Genomic DNA, 18,408 nt, shown 5'->3' on the forward strand with positions numbered 1-18,408 from the left:
GGAAAGAGATGACTGCTGCCCAGACGGGAGAGCTTTCCGTGGGTTCTGTGCCAGTGTCCTTGGTGCCTTCAGTTGTTTCCCAGGGCCATTCTTCCAGGGAGGAGAGGCAACATGCCTTTTTGCCTTTCTCATTGTGCGCTGGAGACTGTAGATTTTAAACTGATATTGTAAATAGTGTCTTTTCTAGTGTATCATTTCATCTGAAAATGAGCGTTTAGATTTTAAGAGTGAATTTATTACTTAGAGCTTGTGTTACTTACATGACTTACATGGTAAGTTGTTGCTTACCTTTACTACAAATAAAATCCTATCTTTAGAATAGTTTTAAGCATTATCAAGGTAGGTTAGAAGGTAAGAACTCATATTAGCTGTTCTGTTTCAAGCCAATAGAAACTTCATGCTTCTTCAAAATGTTAAAAAGATACATAATAGATGGGATTAATATTTTAAGTCTTAATTTTACGTGGTACTTAGTGTTGAGCAAACAATGAGAGACAAGTGTAAAAACAAAAAATTCTAATTAAAGTATTTTGGCAGATTGCTTCCTTGGGCCTTGTATATATTTTTTGTTAGTTTAGTTTTCATTTATTTCCATACCCTTATCACAGGATGGATTTGGAGAAGTGAACTTTTTGACCCATTCAGGTTCATCTATAAGTTGTTAATTGGATTTAAGGACATTTGGCATTATACCTAAAAGATGACAACACTTATTTTCACTCTATATGGATATTTTCTAGTTCCAATCGTGTTATCAATAGATTATAAAAAAACAATTATATGATTTATTATACTCTAGTTACAAAAAAGTTATAGCTGCTGAATTAACTTTATTCCTAAGTAAATTGGGAAATGCTAAACATGTTCTTATATGGGTCTGTAATATTTACTATAAGGTTACATGAATTTAGGAAGGTGCTGCAAAAGTGAATGATTTTATCATTTCACAGTTGCAATAAATGTGGGTATCATTTTGCTACACCAACTCCATGAACAGTCACAAAATTATTTTTCAAGTTTGGTTGGTGGACCAAAGTGCTTTGCCAGTAAATTTTTAAAAATTAATTATGAATGTACTTGAACACATCTGTACAAATTTACCAGCTAGCTGATTACATGTTCTGCATGGCTTGTACATGCCTGTCTTATTCCCCAAACTGGCTACTGGCGTTATGTTTTGTTGAATTTTGGAGCTACTCCATGCATTCTTTTACGAATGAAACAAACCCAGGAATGGTAAGTGACTAAATGTCTAAGGTTCGCTGTCTGGTTAGTAGCAAAGTTGAAACCAGAATCTATCTTTTGTACTGAGTATATATTCCTTACCAAACTTAATGCTTTTCTTTAACCTGTGTATTTAGATACTAGAGACAGACCACCTGGTTTTTTGTTTGTTTTTTTAGAGCTTATTTAGAGAGAGAGAGAGAGAGAGAGAGAGAGAACCAGAGGGGGAGAGGTGGGGCGGGCGGGCAGAGGAGCTGAAGCAGGATCTGTGCTCCCAAGCAGAGAACCTGATGTGGAGCTCTAACTTATGAACCAGGAGATCATGACCTGAAGTAGTAAGTCATCCAAAGTTCGATGCTTAACCGACTGAGCCACCCAGGTGCCCCCAGACTACCTGGTTTGAATTATGGCTCCGACACTTACTAGCTCTGTAAATTCAGTAACCATGTGCCTCACTCTCGCCATCTGAAATGGCGAGATAACCTCATAGGTGTTCCTGGGATTTAAATAAGGATTAAGTGAATGGTACCTGACACTAGTAAATGCTTCCAATAAGTATTAACTATTATTATTGTTGTTATTGGTAATACAAGTATTAGTATTTCCAGATCACTTGTTAAGTCAGAAAAAACCCGTAATATTTCTTTTTTTCCTGTTCCCTAGTGGTTCCTTCTGCTTGTGTTTTTCTTGTCATTTGTCAGATGAACTCCTAAAGTCAAACTCAGATTATTTTTATTTTATTTTAAATATTTTTGGAATAGGGGATATATTCAGATGGTTCAAAAGTCAGATTTGTCTCCCATCTTTGTCTTCCAACTAAGTTTCCTTCCCTAGAGATGATCAAGAAGCCTCAATTTATTATTATTTTTTAAATTTTATTTATTTATTTTGGGAGAGAGAGTTGGGGGGGGCAGGGAGAGAGAGAGAGAGAGAGAGAGAGAGAGATAGATGGAGGGAGAGAAAGAGAGAGAATCCTAAGCAGTGCAGAACCTGACACAGGGCTCGAATTCACAAACTGCAAGATCATGACCTGAGCTGAAATCAAGAGTTGCAGGGCTTAAACTCACCAACTGTGAGATCTTGACCTGAGTTGAAGTCAAGAGTCAATACTTAACTGACTGAGCCACTCAGGTGCCCCAAGAAGTCTCAATTTAAACATTTTCTGTGAACACTTTTCTAATTCTCTCCACATCCCACCCCTGCTGCATAGATTAACCACTTCCTCCTTCCTTCCTGGTACTGTTTTGCTTTGAACCTTATAGACTATATGTATGTATTTTATTTTATTTAAAATTTTTAAAACAATGTTTATTTATTTTTGAGAGAGAGAAAGAGAAAGAGAGAGAGAGAGAATGAGTTGGGGAGGGGCAGGGAGGGAGGGGGACAGGGGATCAGAAGCCAGCTCCGTGCTGACAGCAGAGAGCCCTATGTAGGGCTTGAACTCAAGAACCGTGAGATCATGACCTGAGCCAAAGTTGAACACTTAATTGACTGACCCACCCAAGTGCCTCTTATTTATATTTATTTTTGAGAGAGAGAGAGAGAGAGAGAGAGAGCAAGTGATGGAGGGGGAGAGAGAGAGAGGGGACAGAAGATCTGAAACAGACTGCACTGACAGCAAAGAGCCCTACACGGGGCTCGAACCCATGAACTGCGAGATCATGACGTGAGCCGAAATCAAGAGTCAGACGCTTAGCCAACTGAGCCACCCAGATGCCCCTAAATTCCCTATTTATTAAGTATTTTTTTTCCCTTTTCTTCTATAAAAATGAAAATACTCATACTAGCACAACTTGGCAAGGAGTAGTTTACGAAAATATACTTCATGCTATAAGTGATTTAAATTGGTATAAAACCTTCCCATTGTATATATTTTAAACCTACTTTTGGATCTTAAATTTAGAATTTATATAATGCAAAGAAAAGTTGCTCTCTGTTCATTTTATTAATTAATTCTTGTTCATATTTCTTTACAGAAATGTTACGAACAGAAGCAGTACAAAAATGGCCTCAAGTTTTGCAAGATGATTCTTTCAAATCCAAAATTTGCTGAACATGGAGGTATTGCCTCATCTGTGAGAGACTGCTTTGGGGAACTGTAATTCCAAAATCAGACAGATAGGATTCCTAACAGTGAAAGAATACTTCCAGATTCCATGCCTTGTAGCTCTCTATTAGAGTATATAAACATTTTTGGTTATGTGTCTTATCAATCTTATTCTAGGTCACTTTCCTTTTATTATGCTTAGGTGTATGCACAGTCTTTGCTTTCAGATAAGTGACTGGTTGATCTGTTGGGGAATAATTGGAGTATATAACAGTACTTTTATAGATGTCATTTCATCTATTACTTTGAATAGGACTTAAATTTATACTTTGATTTCTTGTCTGAAATGAGGATCATATCTGCAACACAGAAGTAGTATAAAAATAGTCAGATGTATTTTATTCTTTGGTAGATGTCTTTTTTATATATATGCTGACCTTTCTATATAAATACTTAAATTAGATACTATTGATTTACCATTAAATTATTTATCTTGAGTTGTTAGCAGGGTGTTAATAGGTCTGTATTTGCTTGTCTCATCCTTTTTCACTGGTGACCAGTGTTTATTTAAAGGATGGATCAGGTTAGACATGCAAGTTATGGTCCTACAGCAGAGCACAGCTAATTGGGGTCTCTGAATATTAGACGAGGGTAACTCTTGAGACCATCTTCTTGAGAAAATAGGCTAACTCTGCTCAGCTTTCGAATAACATTAAAAACATTCTTTGAAGGAAATGGAAAGAAGTCTTCATTTCATAGAATTTTAAAAATGTAAAGCTTGTTTTCAAGTTTTTTTCTCCATGGAACCCTTATCCAAAGTGCAGCATGTGGAAAAAACAGATAAATATGTATAAAATGACAGATAAATGAAGATGTTTGTAGGGGTCTGACTGCTGAATCACTGTGTTCTGAAAACCAGAGTCCACAGAGATCATTTGAAAACCATTGTTCTTGTCTAATTCCCTGCTTGTGGATTTATTCAGAGAATCATTTCACTATAAGCCATCTTTCATTAGCTGCCTTAAATATATTCTTGGGTTGCTACTCCTTCACCAGTCTTATACTCTTGAAATGCAAACTGATATTCCAACTAGAATTAGTTGGAATAAACTTGTGGCCAAAAATAAAGCGTGTTCCAATACTGAATAGGCTTATTTTTACATTGCATACATCTCTTTGCTAAGGAAGATTGTTTTTGTGGGGTGTAAATCAGATGGTGGATAGAAGTGCTCTTGGATGAAAGCTGTGGAGCCACTGTAGTAGAGTTAACTCAACAGGACTCGGTGCCTACTGTGTTACCTTTTCTCAGCAGAATAATCTCCACCCCCTTTGTACAGTCTTCTAAAAGGCAGAAAGCATTGTAGGAGTCCTAGCCTAAGGGATTTCAGTCCCTAGTCCTCAGTCGTAGCCTAAGGGATTTCAGAAAAGGATTCAGGCTAAGCTTCAGTAAATACTTAAATGTAGTTTTACTTTTTTTGTATTGGAGAGAAGTTTCTATTTATTTATTTATGTATTTATTTATTTATTTATTCAATATATGAAATTTATTGTCAAACTGGTTTCCATACAACACTCGGTGCTCGTCCCAAAAGGTGCCCTCTTCAATGCCCATCACCCACCCCCCCATCAACCCTCAGTTTGTTCTCAGTTTTTAAGAGTCTCTTATGCTTTGGCTCTCTGGAGAGAAGTTTCTAACTATGTGATTAAAAAGACAAATAATGTAAGCATTGGCAGATATCATATTAAAATAGTACTAAGAGCTAAACAAAATAAAATAGTGCTAAGAGAATATGGATTCTTTGTGCGTAAATAGAGGTTAAAAATATTTTTCAGAGACTTTGGCTATGAAGGGATTAACATTGAACTGCTTAGGAAAAAAAGAAGAAGCGTATGAATTTGTTCGTAAAGGACTTCGTAATGATGTCAAGAGCCATGTCTGTATCCTTTTGCAATAATTGAACTTTATTATTTCATTTACTTTCCATTTAGTGGGGTTTTCTAATTCAGAAAAAACAGACCTTTACTATGGAAAGTTTTGCATAGAAGAAAGAATTCAATGAACTCTGTGTACCGTTATTCAGCTTCAATAATCATCAACATTTTGTAATATTAATTTCTTCTAGTCCCCATCCCTTGTTTATTACAGTTGGTTGAAAGAGAATCCCTGTACAGTATGTATTCACTTCAGTTGTGCTTAGTGTGAGAGAAAAGGAACTGATACGTGACTTGAAACCCATTTTTGTCTTACATATCCATAAACCTGTCATTCCAACTGACTTGTAAAATTTGTGTTCTTTAAACTTTGTTTTAGACATTTCGGAAGAAAAATTCAGAAACACCCTGTTTTAAAACAGTTTATTTAGTATTGAGTATGATACTGGTTCTTCAGTTTGGTTTCTGTTGCACAGGGACAAAGCTGGTAACTTCACTGGATACTTACTGTATTTTTCATTGGCTGATATCTCAGTATGTGAACAGACAAAAGTACTTTTTTTTTTTTAAAGCTTTTTTATTTTTATTTTTATTTTTTTAACGTTTATTTTTGAGACCAAGAGAGAGCATGAACGGGGGCGGGCAGAGAGAAAGGGAGACACAGAATGGAAAGCAGGCTCCAGGCTCTGAGCCATCAGCCCAGAGCCCGACGCAGGGCTCGAACTCATGGGCCACAAGATCGTGACCTGAGCCGAAGTCGGACGCTTAACCGACTGAGCCACCCAGGCGCCTCCAAAAGTACTTTTTAAGGATGGGTCATCGAAACTGACTTTCATTTTTGTTTGGCTAACCTGTGTGCTTATTCACAATCTTTTCACATGTTGCCCTTGGATCTTAATATTTTATTCATCTAGGTATTGGCCAGTATTGAACATCAGTAGTCTAAGTAGTGTTTTCATGTATTTAGCTTAGGGTTCTCTCAAAATACTAAATACTTATTTCTTTATCTCAGTGCCTACCCCAGAATGAAGAGAAAGGGCATGTAAGTATGATAGTTTTTTTTGGCTCTTAAGATATGCTCAGACTTTAATTTATAGTAAATAAAATTTTGTGGTTATTAGTGTCACTATTGAATTAACTGATGGTTATGTGTTGTTTGAGAATTGATTGACTATAAACTAGATTTAAAAGAGTTGGCAGCTTTTGTGTGTGTAGTAATGAAGCATCAGTAAGTATTGAGGTGCTGGGGTGAGGAACTAAGGGGGTAAGAGGTAGGAAACGTGAGGAATTTTTACCAAGAATTTTCTAAGGTTACATAAATACAATGGAGAATTCCAAACACGTGTAAGTGGAGAGCATAGACTAATGAACCCCCATGTGCCCATCACCCAACTTTAATAATTTAACAATTGTCGGTCAGGACTAATCTGGTTTGATCTCTTACCACCTGCTCACTGTCCCCTCCCTCTGACCCCAGATTATTCTGAAGTATAATCCAAGACAATTTACCACTTCGTTAAGGTAAGCTTTATATTAGATTTGTAGCATAGCATATTTTAGTATCTGTGAATGTCTCTATTTCCTTAACTTAGTAGGTTGGCATGTTTATGGACTCTTGCAACGTTCTGATAAGAAGTATGATGAAGCTATTAAGTGCTATCGAAATGCCCTCAAATTAGATAAAGATAATCTACAAATTTTGAGAGATCTCTCTCTGTTGCAGATTCAAATGAGAGACCTTGAAGGTTATCGAGTAAGTACTTTAGTCTTAAGTGTACATGTTCTTACAACAGACATAATTTGAAAACATTTGGGTTCAGAATGAGATGAGCATAGGCCAAGACTATGTAGATTTGATTGTTCATTATCATCTATAGCAGAAGGGGAAAGTCACCTGAGACATTCTTCCCCAGTTAATAGTTGTGGAACTACATAGTTAATCATAAAAAGAGGGTAACTGTTTATTCATTTAATGCTTTTTAAAAAACTAGACTACCTCCTATGTGCAAGGACTACCTCCTATTTACAGCTTTGGTAAACAAAGCTTTTATAATTGAAAGCTAAATGTAGGGATTAATTAGCTTTCTCTGTTATGGGTTAGTAAATAAAAAATGATGTGGCAGGATTGCTATAAAGCAGTCTTTCTCTGGTCCAGACCTCTTCATACTGGCACCTTCCAATCTGCTGGGTATCTCCGTGTGCTTTACTCCATTGAGTACCCTGACTTCAGTATGTCCACAATGGAATTCTCTCCCTTGTATGAAGGAGACCACCAACTCTTAACAGTTCTCTTTAAATAAATTAAGTTCTTTCATTTACTTTTTACTTTTGTCTTCTACCATACAAATCCTTATACCCTGTGCCTAGATTTTTGCAGGTTTCGAGCATTCTGCTGAGCTTAATAAAGGTATCATTCTTCCAGATCATGATTTTTTCGTTTAGCCTAGGTGCGGTGGGAGTTAAAATCAGTTATCCATAGGAATGAGGCAAGGAAATTAAGAATATTGGCAAACCGTGCTTGCTAAAAGGGGTAGTGAAGATACAAGAGCAGTGGTTAGAAGTGAAGGACCTGAGGAACCAGAGGTACTGGTGGTTTCCCAGAAAAAGGGTAGGAATGTCACTGAATAAGAGTGTTGGCCAGAGAGTGAGATATCTGAATTTATGATTTCTGGGTGGTAGTAAGGTCTAGGGTGTGGTTGCAGTAAAGTCTCATGGGTCCCTGAAGTGGGGTAAAGGAGATCATTAAAGATGGGGAAATCTTGATTCTAAAACAATAGCTTGTTTTGGATGGGTGATCCAGTGTTGCATTTGCAGCAGGATAGTGGCAGGATTTGGCAGAGAGAAGAAGACTGACCAGACTTTAATGAAGAAAGGAAGTGACAGAAACAGTGGTGAAAAGGAGAGATGGGAGTAACACAGCTTAATTTCATGTGCCTAAAATGAACCAGGCACACAAGGGGAGAGGAGTGATACTGTCTAAGTCGTTTGCTCAAAGATCTTTTTCTTGAAAAGACTGATCATGTTCTCCTTGTGACATATAGTGTGGATGGACTCACTTGGCACCTATTCCAACAATAGAAGCTAAAAACACTACATTTTCAGAACTTCATTGCAGCTATTGTTCTTCATGAGACCCTGTTTCCCCACGCAGTTGTACGCACCTAAAACTCAGAGTCAATACGAGCTCTGAAGAGGTGGGAGCTGTGTAGGAAGGTTGTATTTTGTGCTAGTGAAGATGTCTGGATTCTTCGGGGTAGCCCTGGTGGAATTTCTGGGGTTTTCTCCCTAATGTCTTACATTATTATTACACTGTCTTCGAGTAGCAGCAGTGTTCTGTTAGAAAATTCCAGGCTGATGTTTGAGTATTTGCTCAGGCTTTGTCCGCCCTGCTTCTGGAGCTTCTTGTAACAATGTGAATATATTATAATTTCACAGTGATTTTATAAACAGCAGAATTTAGTTTAATAAAAAGGTATCTTAGTCTCTCTTCAAAGATGTTTAGTTACCAAAAGAAATATGCATTATATAAAAGTAATTTTATAAGGCAACCCAAAAGCATGGGCCCCAAGAATAGCTTTTTAGTAAAAGCTTTACAGTGAGCATTAACAGAGTATTCTAGAACTTAAGTAATTTAGATAAGAACGTAAAAACTATTTCTATTCAGGAACTGATGTTTATTCCTTGAATTCATTAGAAAGGAATTAAAAGCATTAAATTGTTTTCTTACAGCTCTGTGTTGAAATACAAATATTTTAGAGACAGTTAAAGTGAAAAGAGAAAAAGACAATTTTTAATTATTTTTTTATTTTTTAGGAGACAAGGTATCAGCTTCTTCAGTTGCGCCCAACGCAGCGTGCTTCCTGGATTGGATATGCTATTGCATACCATTTGCTGAAAGATTATGATATGGCACTAAAACTACTGGAAGAGTTTAGACAAACTCAGCAAGTAAGAACTTCATTCTTACATTTTCTCCTACCCACACAAACTAAAATAGTTGACTTCTATATTGCTCTGATTCTCAATTATGCATTAAAGTCTTTGGGACCCATGGAAAAACTTAAAACATTTTTGAAATAATTGGTAAAAATTAAAATACAGAATTCTTTTTTTTTTTTAATGCTTATCTATTTTTGAGAGAGAGAGAGAGACAGAGTGTGAGCAGGCAAAGGGCAGAGAGAGAGGGAGACACAGAATCTGAAGCAGGCTCCAGGTTCTGAGCTCAGCACAGAGCCCAATGCGTGGCTTCAACTCACAGGCTGTGAGATCATGACCCGAGCCAAAGTTGGACATTTAACTGACTGAGCCACCCAGGTGCTCCTAAAACACTGAATTCTTGATAGAGAATAAATATTATGAAAAATTTTGTACTCTATTATTTTGATGATATTCAAATGACTAAAGAAAAGGATACATAAAAATGAAAATAGTTTTGTGATTACAGAATTATTCCTCATACATATAGCTTTATGTTTTATGTAAATATGTTAATACATTTTAATACATATGCAAAGTAGAAAATGCAAAAAATATATACTATGCATCATTAGATAAATAGATGCTAACATTTTGCCACACTTTCTCCAGATTTTATTATTTTTTAAAGAAATATTTGGGGCGCCTGGGTGGCTCAGATGGTTGAGTGCTCAACTCTTGATTTCGTCTCAGGTCATGATCCCAGGGTCATGGGACTGAGCTCCGCATTGGGCTCTGCACTGAGTGTGGAGCCTGCTTAAGATTCTTTCTCTCCTGGGGTGCCTTGGTGACTCAGTCAGCTAAGTGTCCGACTCTTGGTTTCTGCCCAGGTCATGATCTCACAGTTTTGTGAGTTTGAGGCCCACATCAGGCTCTGTGTTGTGGCAGGGCGGAGCCTGCTTGAGATTTTCTCTCTCTTCCCTTGCTCTCTGATCCTCCCCCACTTGGGATATCTCTGTCTCTCTCAAAATAAATAAACTTTAAGAAAAAAAGATTCTCTCCCTCTGCCTCCCTCCCCTGCTTCCATGTGCATACTCTTTCTCACTCTCTCTAAAAAAACCTTAAAAATTTAAAAATTTATAAAGAAAGAAATACTAGAGAAGTAGTTACAAAGTTCTCCCACATCCCTAGAGGTAACCGCTATTCTGAAATTGTTATAGATCATTCCTAGTCACATTTAGGTTATATATAAGCCCATAAAAATTACAAACTGTTACTTTGTGTATTTAAAAGTTGACAGAACAATATGCGGTGTTTTCGCATCTTGAGACATATCTGTGTTGATACATGTAGGGCTAATTTATCCATTTAAAAAAAAATGTTTATTTATTTTTGAGAGAAAGAGAGGGAGGGAGGGTGGGGGGTGGCAGAGAGACAGGGAGACAGGATCCAAAGCAGGCTCTGTGCTGACAGTGGAGAGCCCAACGTGGGGGCTCAAACTCACAAGCCATGAGATCATGACCTGAGCCGAAACCAAGAGTTGGATGCTTAACCTAAACCTGAGCCACCCAGGTGCCCCAAGTTTATCTGTTTTTAACTGCTATTTGGTATCTCATTATATAAATAAGCCATAGTTTATCAATTCCACTTTTTCCTTATGCCAATACCATACTATCTTGATTACTGTTGCTTTATAGTATATTTGAAATTTGAAATGCATGTCCTCCCACTTTGTTCAAGATTCTTTTGGCTATACAGGGTTTCTTTTATTTCCATTTGAGTTTTAGGATTAGCATGTCAATTTCTGCAGAAAAGCTTGCTGAGAGTTTTATATGGATTGCATTGAATTTGTAGAACAATTTGGAGAAATTGCCATCAAAACAGTATTGAGTATCCTGACCCATGCACAGGGTTTAGAGTGTCTCCATTTATAATAGATTCTTAATTTCTCTCAGCATGTTATCTTCAGTGTATTGGTCTTGTTTCCTAAATTTATTCCTAAATATTTTGTTCTTTTAGATGTTATCATAAATGAAATTATTTGAGTTGTTGATTTCTAGCATATGGAAGTATAATTGATTTTTGTATTTTGATCATGTATTCTGTCACCCTACTAAACTTTTTTATTCTAGTAGTTTTTGTTAAATTCTTTAGGATTTTAACCATTTTCATATTCTGTGGGTATAGGATTTGCTGACCTGAATCTTGACTTTGCCATAGGCAGAAGTGCCACCTTTTTGTTTGTTTTAAAGAATGTATTGATTGGGGCACCTGGGTGGCTCAGTCGGTTAAGCATCCAACCTTGATTTCAGCTCAGGTCATGATCTCATGGCTCATGAGTTTGAGCCCCACATCGAGCTCTGTGCTGACAGCGCAGATCCTGCTTGGGATTCTCTCTCATTCTTTCTCTCTCCCTTTATGTCTGCCCCTCCTGCTTTCTCTGTCTCTCTCTCAAAAATAAATAAATAAAATAAACTTAAAAGGAATATTAATTTTCTTCACTATTAATCACTCTTCTATTTGTAATTGCGTCTCAGTTGCTTTTTTTAATCTATGTGAGTGACTCTTCTGAGGAAGCGATTAAAGGTGTATAACTGTTTTATATAATTATATAAATAATTTTTGTTAATTTTTTTCAGGTTCCTCCCAACAAAATAGACTATGAATATAGTGAACTGATACTATACCAGAATCAAGTGATGAGAGAGGCAGACCTATTTCAGGAATCTTTGGAACATATAGAAACATATGAGAAACAGATATGTGATAAACTTTTGGTGGAAGAAATTAAAGGTAAGTTGATCTGCTTTTTCTTTATCAGTGGCCTCAATTAAAGAAAAGAATAAAAGCTACATACTTTACTCTGCCCTAGTACTTAAATAAGACTTTGTATGTAATAAAAAACATTTTTATTAATCTAATGTCTATTAAGTTAATCCTCAGAACAATATCATTATATGGTTCTTATATTCATTTTAGAGAGGAGGGGCTGAGGAATCAGACTGGTTAAGTGCTTTGCCCAAAGTCATATAGCTAAGTAAGCTGGGTAATGCTGGATTTGAGTCTAGGGATTTTGGCTCCAGATTCCATTTTCATAGGCAGTGTCTTATACTCCCTTCATACTTCTCAACCCCAAGTATATATCCATGAAATGATGACACTGGGGTCATTATGAAAGTAAGATTGATTTATTTTCAATATGGGCTAATTATGAAGGCAGGATCCTGATAATAAATAGTTTGTTTAAAATGTTCATCAACAAAGGGTCAAGTACGTTTGTTTAAAACAAAGTTTGCTCATCAGTTAACATTCTGTGAACAGTACATAATAAAATGTCCAACTAAAGCAATAATTAGCTTAAAACTAAAGTTTCATATAGTTGCGGGACTTCTAAACTTCATAAAAGTAATAGCTAACATTTATTTACTTTCCCTGTGTCTCAGAGTATGATAATTGCTTAAACTTCTTTATTTCATTTAATTTTTTAGCACTTCTAACATGGGTAGATTATCCCCATTTTATAGTTGAGGAGACTAAAGTTTAGAGAGGTTAAAGACTTGCCCAAAGTCACCGCCTTTTAGGTGGTAGAGTTAATTTGTAAATACATCTTCCTGGGCTTCAGAGCCTTTTATTTTATTTTATTTTATTTTATTTTATTTTATTTTATTTTATTTTAATTTATTATTATGATGATCATGATTATGATTTATTCATTTTTATTTTATTGTATATTATATTTATTTTATTTTTATTTATTATTATTATTTATTTATTTAACTTATTTTATTTATTTATTTTTTAAAGTAAACTCTATACCCAACATAGGGCTTGAACTCAGGACCCCAAGATCAAGAGCCGTATGCTCTACCAACTGAGCCAGCCGGGTGCCCCTACTTTTTTTTTTTTATTGTTGTTTGTTTTAAATTTAAAGTCTTCATTTTTATAGAGCAGTTTTACGTTCACTGCAAAATTGAGTGGAAGGTACAGAGATTTCACATATACTCTCTGTCCTCACACATGCACAGCCTCCCCTACCATTATCAACATCCCCCAGCAGAATGGTATATTTGTTGCAATTAGTGAACCTACACTGAATGTAATTATCACCCAAAGTCTACAGTTTACATTAAAGTTCACTCTTGGTATTACATACTGTCTAGGTTTTGACATATGTCCACCACCGTAGTGTCACGTAGAGTAGTTTCATTGCTCTACAAACCCTCTGTGCTCTGCCTATTTGTTTCTCCTTGCCCCCAGCTCCTGACCACCACTGATCCTTTTACTATCTCCATAGGTGCGCCTTTTCCAGAATGTTATATAGTTGGAATCATGTAGTATGTAGCTTTTTTAGATTAGCTTTTTTCACATAGTAATTTAAGATTCCTTCATTTCTTTTCATGAGTCCTTACTTTTAACTGCTATTCTCAACTCTTCTAGTTAATGTATAGCAACTTACTGATTTAATTTTTGTGAATAATACGAACAACACTATTTTTCTATTTATTTATTTATTTATTTATTTAATTTATATTTTTCCAAGTTTTTATTTAAAAAATTCCAGTTAGTTAACATACAGTGTAATAATTAGTTTCACGTGTGGAATTTAGTGATTCATCACTTACACACAACACCCGATGTTCATCACATGTGCCCTCCTTAGTACCCATCACTCATCTAGCCAATTCCACATGCCTACCTTCCTCCCGTCAGTCCTCGGTTTGATATCTATAGTTAAGAGTCTGCTTTATGGTTTGCCTCTCTATTTTTCCCCCACTGTGTTCATCTGTTTTGTTTCTTAAATAACACATAAGAGTGAAATCATATGGTATTTACCTTTCTCTGATTTATTTTGCTTAGCATAATGATCTCTAGCTCCATCCATGTCGTTGCAAATGGCAAGATTTCTTTTTTTATGGCTGAGTAATACTCTGTTGTATATATATACCACATCTTTATCCATTCATCAGTCGATGGACATTTGGGCTCTTTTCATTATTTGGCTATTGAACAATAGTATTTTTCAAACCAGTGGTAAAATGGCGATAAATTATTTAATGTTCTGGTTTCTTTCTTCTATCGCTTATAATTGATGGGAGCAAAGAAAATGGCAATTATTTTTATATTCTGATGTATTATTGCTATTTCTTGATTAACTCTTAACTCGGGTTGCTTTCTCTCTCTTTTGTAACAGCAGTCCAGAATGCAGTGATTAAAAAGTAGATAAGGTATAGTGAGATCAGTTCTAGTTCAAACAGTGTGCAAGTTGCAGTGTGGCCACATTCATCCATATGTTGCTAGTGAGGGGAATTTGGGGGCCATCATCTTGAATGTAAAGCCAGTACTTTATACTGCTTATAGAGACAAGTTAGAGTATGATTTTTTCGGTGAACTTCGCAGGGCCCAGAGAGACCTTTGACATTTACACATTGATGTCTTTTGTAGTCCTTAGCATATTAAGATCCTTTGATAAACAAAAAATGTTAGAAATCTTCACTTACTTTATGAATATGAAATGTATTTCTTGTTCTGTGTAGTCCTCTAGTAATAATCTTTGCCTGTGATGGTAGCAGAAAACAAAGGTTTTTGGAATTGAAATCTGTGTTGTTGTCTATTTACCTAGGGTAAGCCAGGTAAAAACTGGACTAGCCAGAAGTTAATTGTGGAGGAATGTGGCATGTTTATACTTTTAAGTAGCAAACACTTGTGTCCATTCATTTTGTGCCAAGCATTGTGCTAACTAACTAGTTTAAATTAATATATCACAAAAGCAGACAGAGGTAGTCGATATTTTATAGGTAAGTGGACATTGGAAGCTTGTAACATGCTCAGGGTCACAGAGTTAGAAAATGGTAAAGCTGGAAATTATATCGAGTTAGTCTTCTTCTAGAGCTTGAGTAATACATAAAAATAGTAAAATAATAGCATGTAATAACCAGTTTAATATATTGTCCCCTCCCAGATGATGAAAGCTGAAATAATATGTCTGAAGACATTTCAAAGGTTTCTTCCTTTGAAATAGATTGTTTGGGGAAGGGGAAATAGCAATAGGAAGTTGAGGTATACTCTTTTTTGAGAATCTCTCTTTTACCTTGGATTATGTGCACTTTGTATTCTACCTGAGAAGTTTAGATACTCATTTTCCAAACCTACTTCCAATTTGTGTGGCTTGGTAAAAGGATTTGGACCTTAGGGGTGATCCACGTGTGAATCTGGTTTACGTGGTTTCTAGCTGTGAAGTGGTACTTAGTGTTTTTGCTTCACTGAGTTAAACTTCGGCAGTTTTAGTGATGTAGAAAGGAATCTAAGAGAATTGAATGGAAAATTTTTAATATAGGAATCGATCAGGAAAAGTACATTCAAATCTAGCAGTAGGAATGTAGGGATATTTCATTCGAATTACTTACCAATCTGTGTTGGGAGTCTTTAATTGTTGTTAAGGGTATGTAAAAATGTGTATAATACAAATATTTTTACCAAGAACTTAATATACTATATGTATATTTGGAGTGTGGGAGGGAGCCAAAATGTTAGCTTATAATATTATAATTATAATTATAATATTATATATAATATATATAATAATTATATCAATATTTATTATGCTATTTATAATATCATTATAATATTAGAATGTTAGTATATAATAGAATGTGTAAATGAAGGTTCACTTCTGAAGTGAATATTAATTATATATAATTAATAATTATATTAATACTTATTATGCTATTTATACTATAATTATAATATTAGAATGTTAGTATATAATAGAATGTGTAAATGAAGGTTCACTTCTGAAGGCAAGCTGTGAATTAATCTGTGTCTACTGGTATAAACTGCAACATGTCCCAAAGGGAAGCACATACAGTTTTTTCATAAATATCTAGTGTGTTAATACTGCTTAGTGAAATCTATGAGATCAGAAAGTTATTTAATGTTTGAGTAAAATGAATGTGAATTTAAACTTAATTTTAGGGGAAATGCTGTTGAAATTGGGAAGATTAAAAGAAGCCAGTGAAGTATTCAAAAACTTGATTGATCGGAATGCAGAAAATTGGTGTTATTATGAAGGCTTGGAAAAAGCTCTGCAACTTAGTATGTAATTATTTTTCTCCTCTACCTTATCTTCACTAGTGCTTGAAGTTGTAATAATATTTGAGGACAGATATTTTTAGCATTAGCATTTATTTTTCCATTTAGGAGAATTACAGGTTAAACATGGCAGTGAAGATGAGTTCAGATATTTATTTATACTTTAGTGATAAATGCTCACAGATAATTTTAAGTTCCTTGACCCATTAAAATGTTACCAATTTAGGCTAACTAGAGAGTTGGGGAGGAAAGTGAGCCGTTCCATTTCTGGGAAACGTAGTTATTTAGTATTTTTTAAAGAATTAGAGATTTGTTACCCTCAGCTTTTAAACATAAGAATTAGGCCAAAGCAGTTTTGCTGAGGATATGTATTGTATAGCATCAGCATGAAAATTATCCTCTTAATTTCAGGTTGGGCTACTTTGCATAGAGCAAAATGTCACATATCTTCTTTTCAAATTAGGTAAACTATCCTTTTTAGAAATCTAGAATTGCAATTTTCCCTAGTATTTTCATAATTAAATGTTGTTCAGAGCAGTTAATATTCCTAGTATATTTACTCATGGATAAATACATGGCTGAAATAATTTTGAAAATATGGCTCAAGGGTGTTGAAACAGCAGAACTTTTAAATTTAAAGATATGGTAAAAATAGGTAGCTACTCATACTCATTTATAGAAGTGTAAGCCATGAGAAAAATTTTTTGTTGTGTTCTCATCACTATAAATTACCAGGTTTTCTGTTAGTGTTTAAAATTTAATATCACAGGTTGTTAATTGTTTCCTTTAAATTGTTTTTAAGAAAATGATGAAAACAAAAATTATTGATTACATCAATAATTTGTGTTTTTAAAAAATCAGGACAAAAGTTTTCTATTTGAAGGTTGGAAATGCAAGATAACTGTGATGTTTTTCTTTAAACTATCAGTTACTGACATGTAGTTAATAATACAGATATTTAAATGTTTAGTAAGTTGAATATAACCTGTTCCATGTCAAGAACGATGCTTACTATAAAATATTTTGATTACAAACTAATTATATTTATTACTTTATCTTTTTAGGTTCCATAGGACCTTTTCTCCCCCATGGTAAGTTCTGGAGCTCCAACTTGTGGCTTCAAATAGGACATTGGAATGGTTTGGTTTTCTCTTAACTACATTTATAAGACTTGTTATATTTGGGATAGTGGGGAATTTTTTTTTCTTATATTCTTAGGATTAGGCTTAAATATGAGACCTGCCTTTTAAAAGCAGTAAATAGCCTTCATGTAAATTTTAGTATAAGGGTCCTTGATATTTCATGAAGTCTCCAGATTGTTAACAGAATGTAAAAATTATCTTTCATGTATCCCAGGTTTTGAATCCTACCACATTGGAGCTCCAAAACATACTACTGGGGGAAGGAAAGAGTTTAAACAAAATCAAACATTACCTTTTTAAGTGTTACATTTATAGTCTCGATAGTGAACACTACATTTAGGATGGAGATACCTTGATTGCTAGCACCAAGGGTTCTTCTTACAAAATATTTCCGTTTTCTGAGTTGAAATCAATTAAAAACCTTACAGTTTAAAATCAAATTTGTTTGCTTTCTCTTAAAATTCTGTTGTAAATTGTCTTATTGCTTATATGAAACAGTGCATATAATCTCTCTTTGTAAATTATGGTAGATATTATTTTAGAATAATGAACTGGACCCAGATCCTACCTTGCAAATTGTTATTGCAGAGTCACATGTAGTTTGTGTGTATATGTATATATGTATATGTATATGTGTGTGTGTATATATATATATATATATACATATATATATATATATGTATATATATGTTTTCTATTCAGTACTATAAAATTAATTTGGTCTTGGGAGGGAAGACCCAACTTTCTGTTAGAAGTACATTTTGTATCACTATATTTGGGAGAAATAATTTGCCACTTTAAACAATCTGTATGAATTGGATTCTTTATAATGGAGTTTCATTGAAGATTTTAAGTGTTAAAGCTACCTTAGAAATTTAGTTCACTTTTTAAACTATAAGACATTCACATTCATGATGCTGAAACAGTTGCTTTTTAAAACCTAATCAATGGGTGTTACAGCCTTTTGTGGGGAGGTGTGTAGGCTTCATCGGGCTAGAGAGTTTGTGTAAGATAAGTCTTGAAGGAGGACTTTCTTTTTCATGGGTTGTGCGCTAACGA

General features: G+C 34.8%; 1 protein-coding gene across 12 annotated transcripts in view; it reads left to right on the forward strand.

The window, feature by feature from the left end:
* The window catches only part of NAA16 (N-alpha-acetyltransferase 16, NatA auxiliary subunit), a 61,155-nt gene that overhangs the window by 1,000 nt on the left and 41,747 nt on the right, over positions 1 to 18,408 (forward strand). For 4 of the 12 annotated variants that reach the window (XM_058683987.1, XM_058683941.1, XM_058683908.1 and 1 more), the window contains exons 2-7: positions 3,201 to 3,285; positions 5,105 to 5,209; positions 6,799 to 6,956; positions 9,017 to 9,151; positions 11,758 to 11,911; positions 16,091 to 16,210. In XM_058683987.1, the coding sequence (XP_058539970.1) occupies positions 3,201 to 3,285; positions 5,105 to 5,209; positions 6,799 to 6,956; positions 9,017 to 9,151; positions 11,758 to 11,911; positions 16,091 to 16,210 (757 nt within the window). Of the gene's footprint in view, positions 1 to 3,200; positions 3,286 to 5,104; positions 5,210 to 6,215; positions 6,246 to 6,271; positions 6,725 to 6,798; positions 6,957 to 9,016; positions 9,152 to 11,757; positions 11,912 to 16,090; positions 16,211 to 17,271; positions 17,299 to 18,408 lie in introns of those variants that run through there. The other 8 variants (XM_058683902.1, XM_058683916.1, XM_058683931.1 and 5 more) reach the window with 6 other exon arrangements.

The sequence above is a fragment of the Neofelis nebulosa genome, chromosome 1, assembly GCF_028018385.1.
Source record: "Neofelis nebulosa isolate mNeoNeb1 chromosome 1, mNeoNeb1.pri, whole genome shotgun sequence".
NCBI lineage: Eukaryota > Metazoa > Chordata > Mammalia > Carnivora > Felidae > Neofelis > Neofelis nebulosa.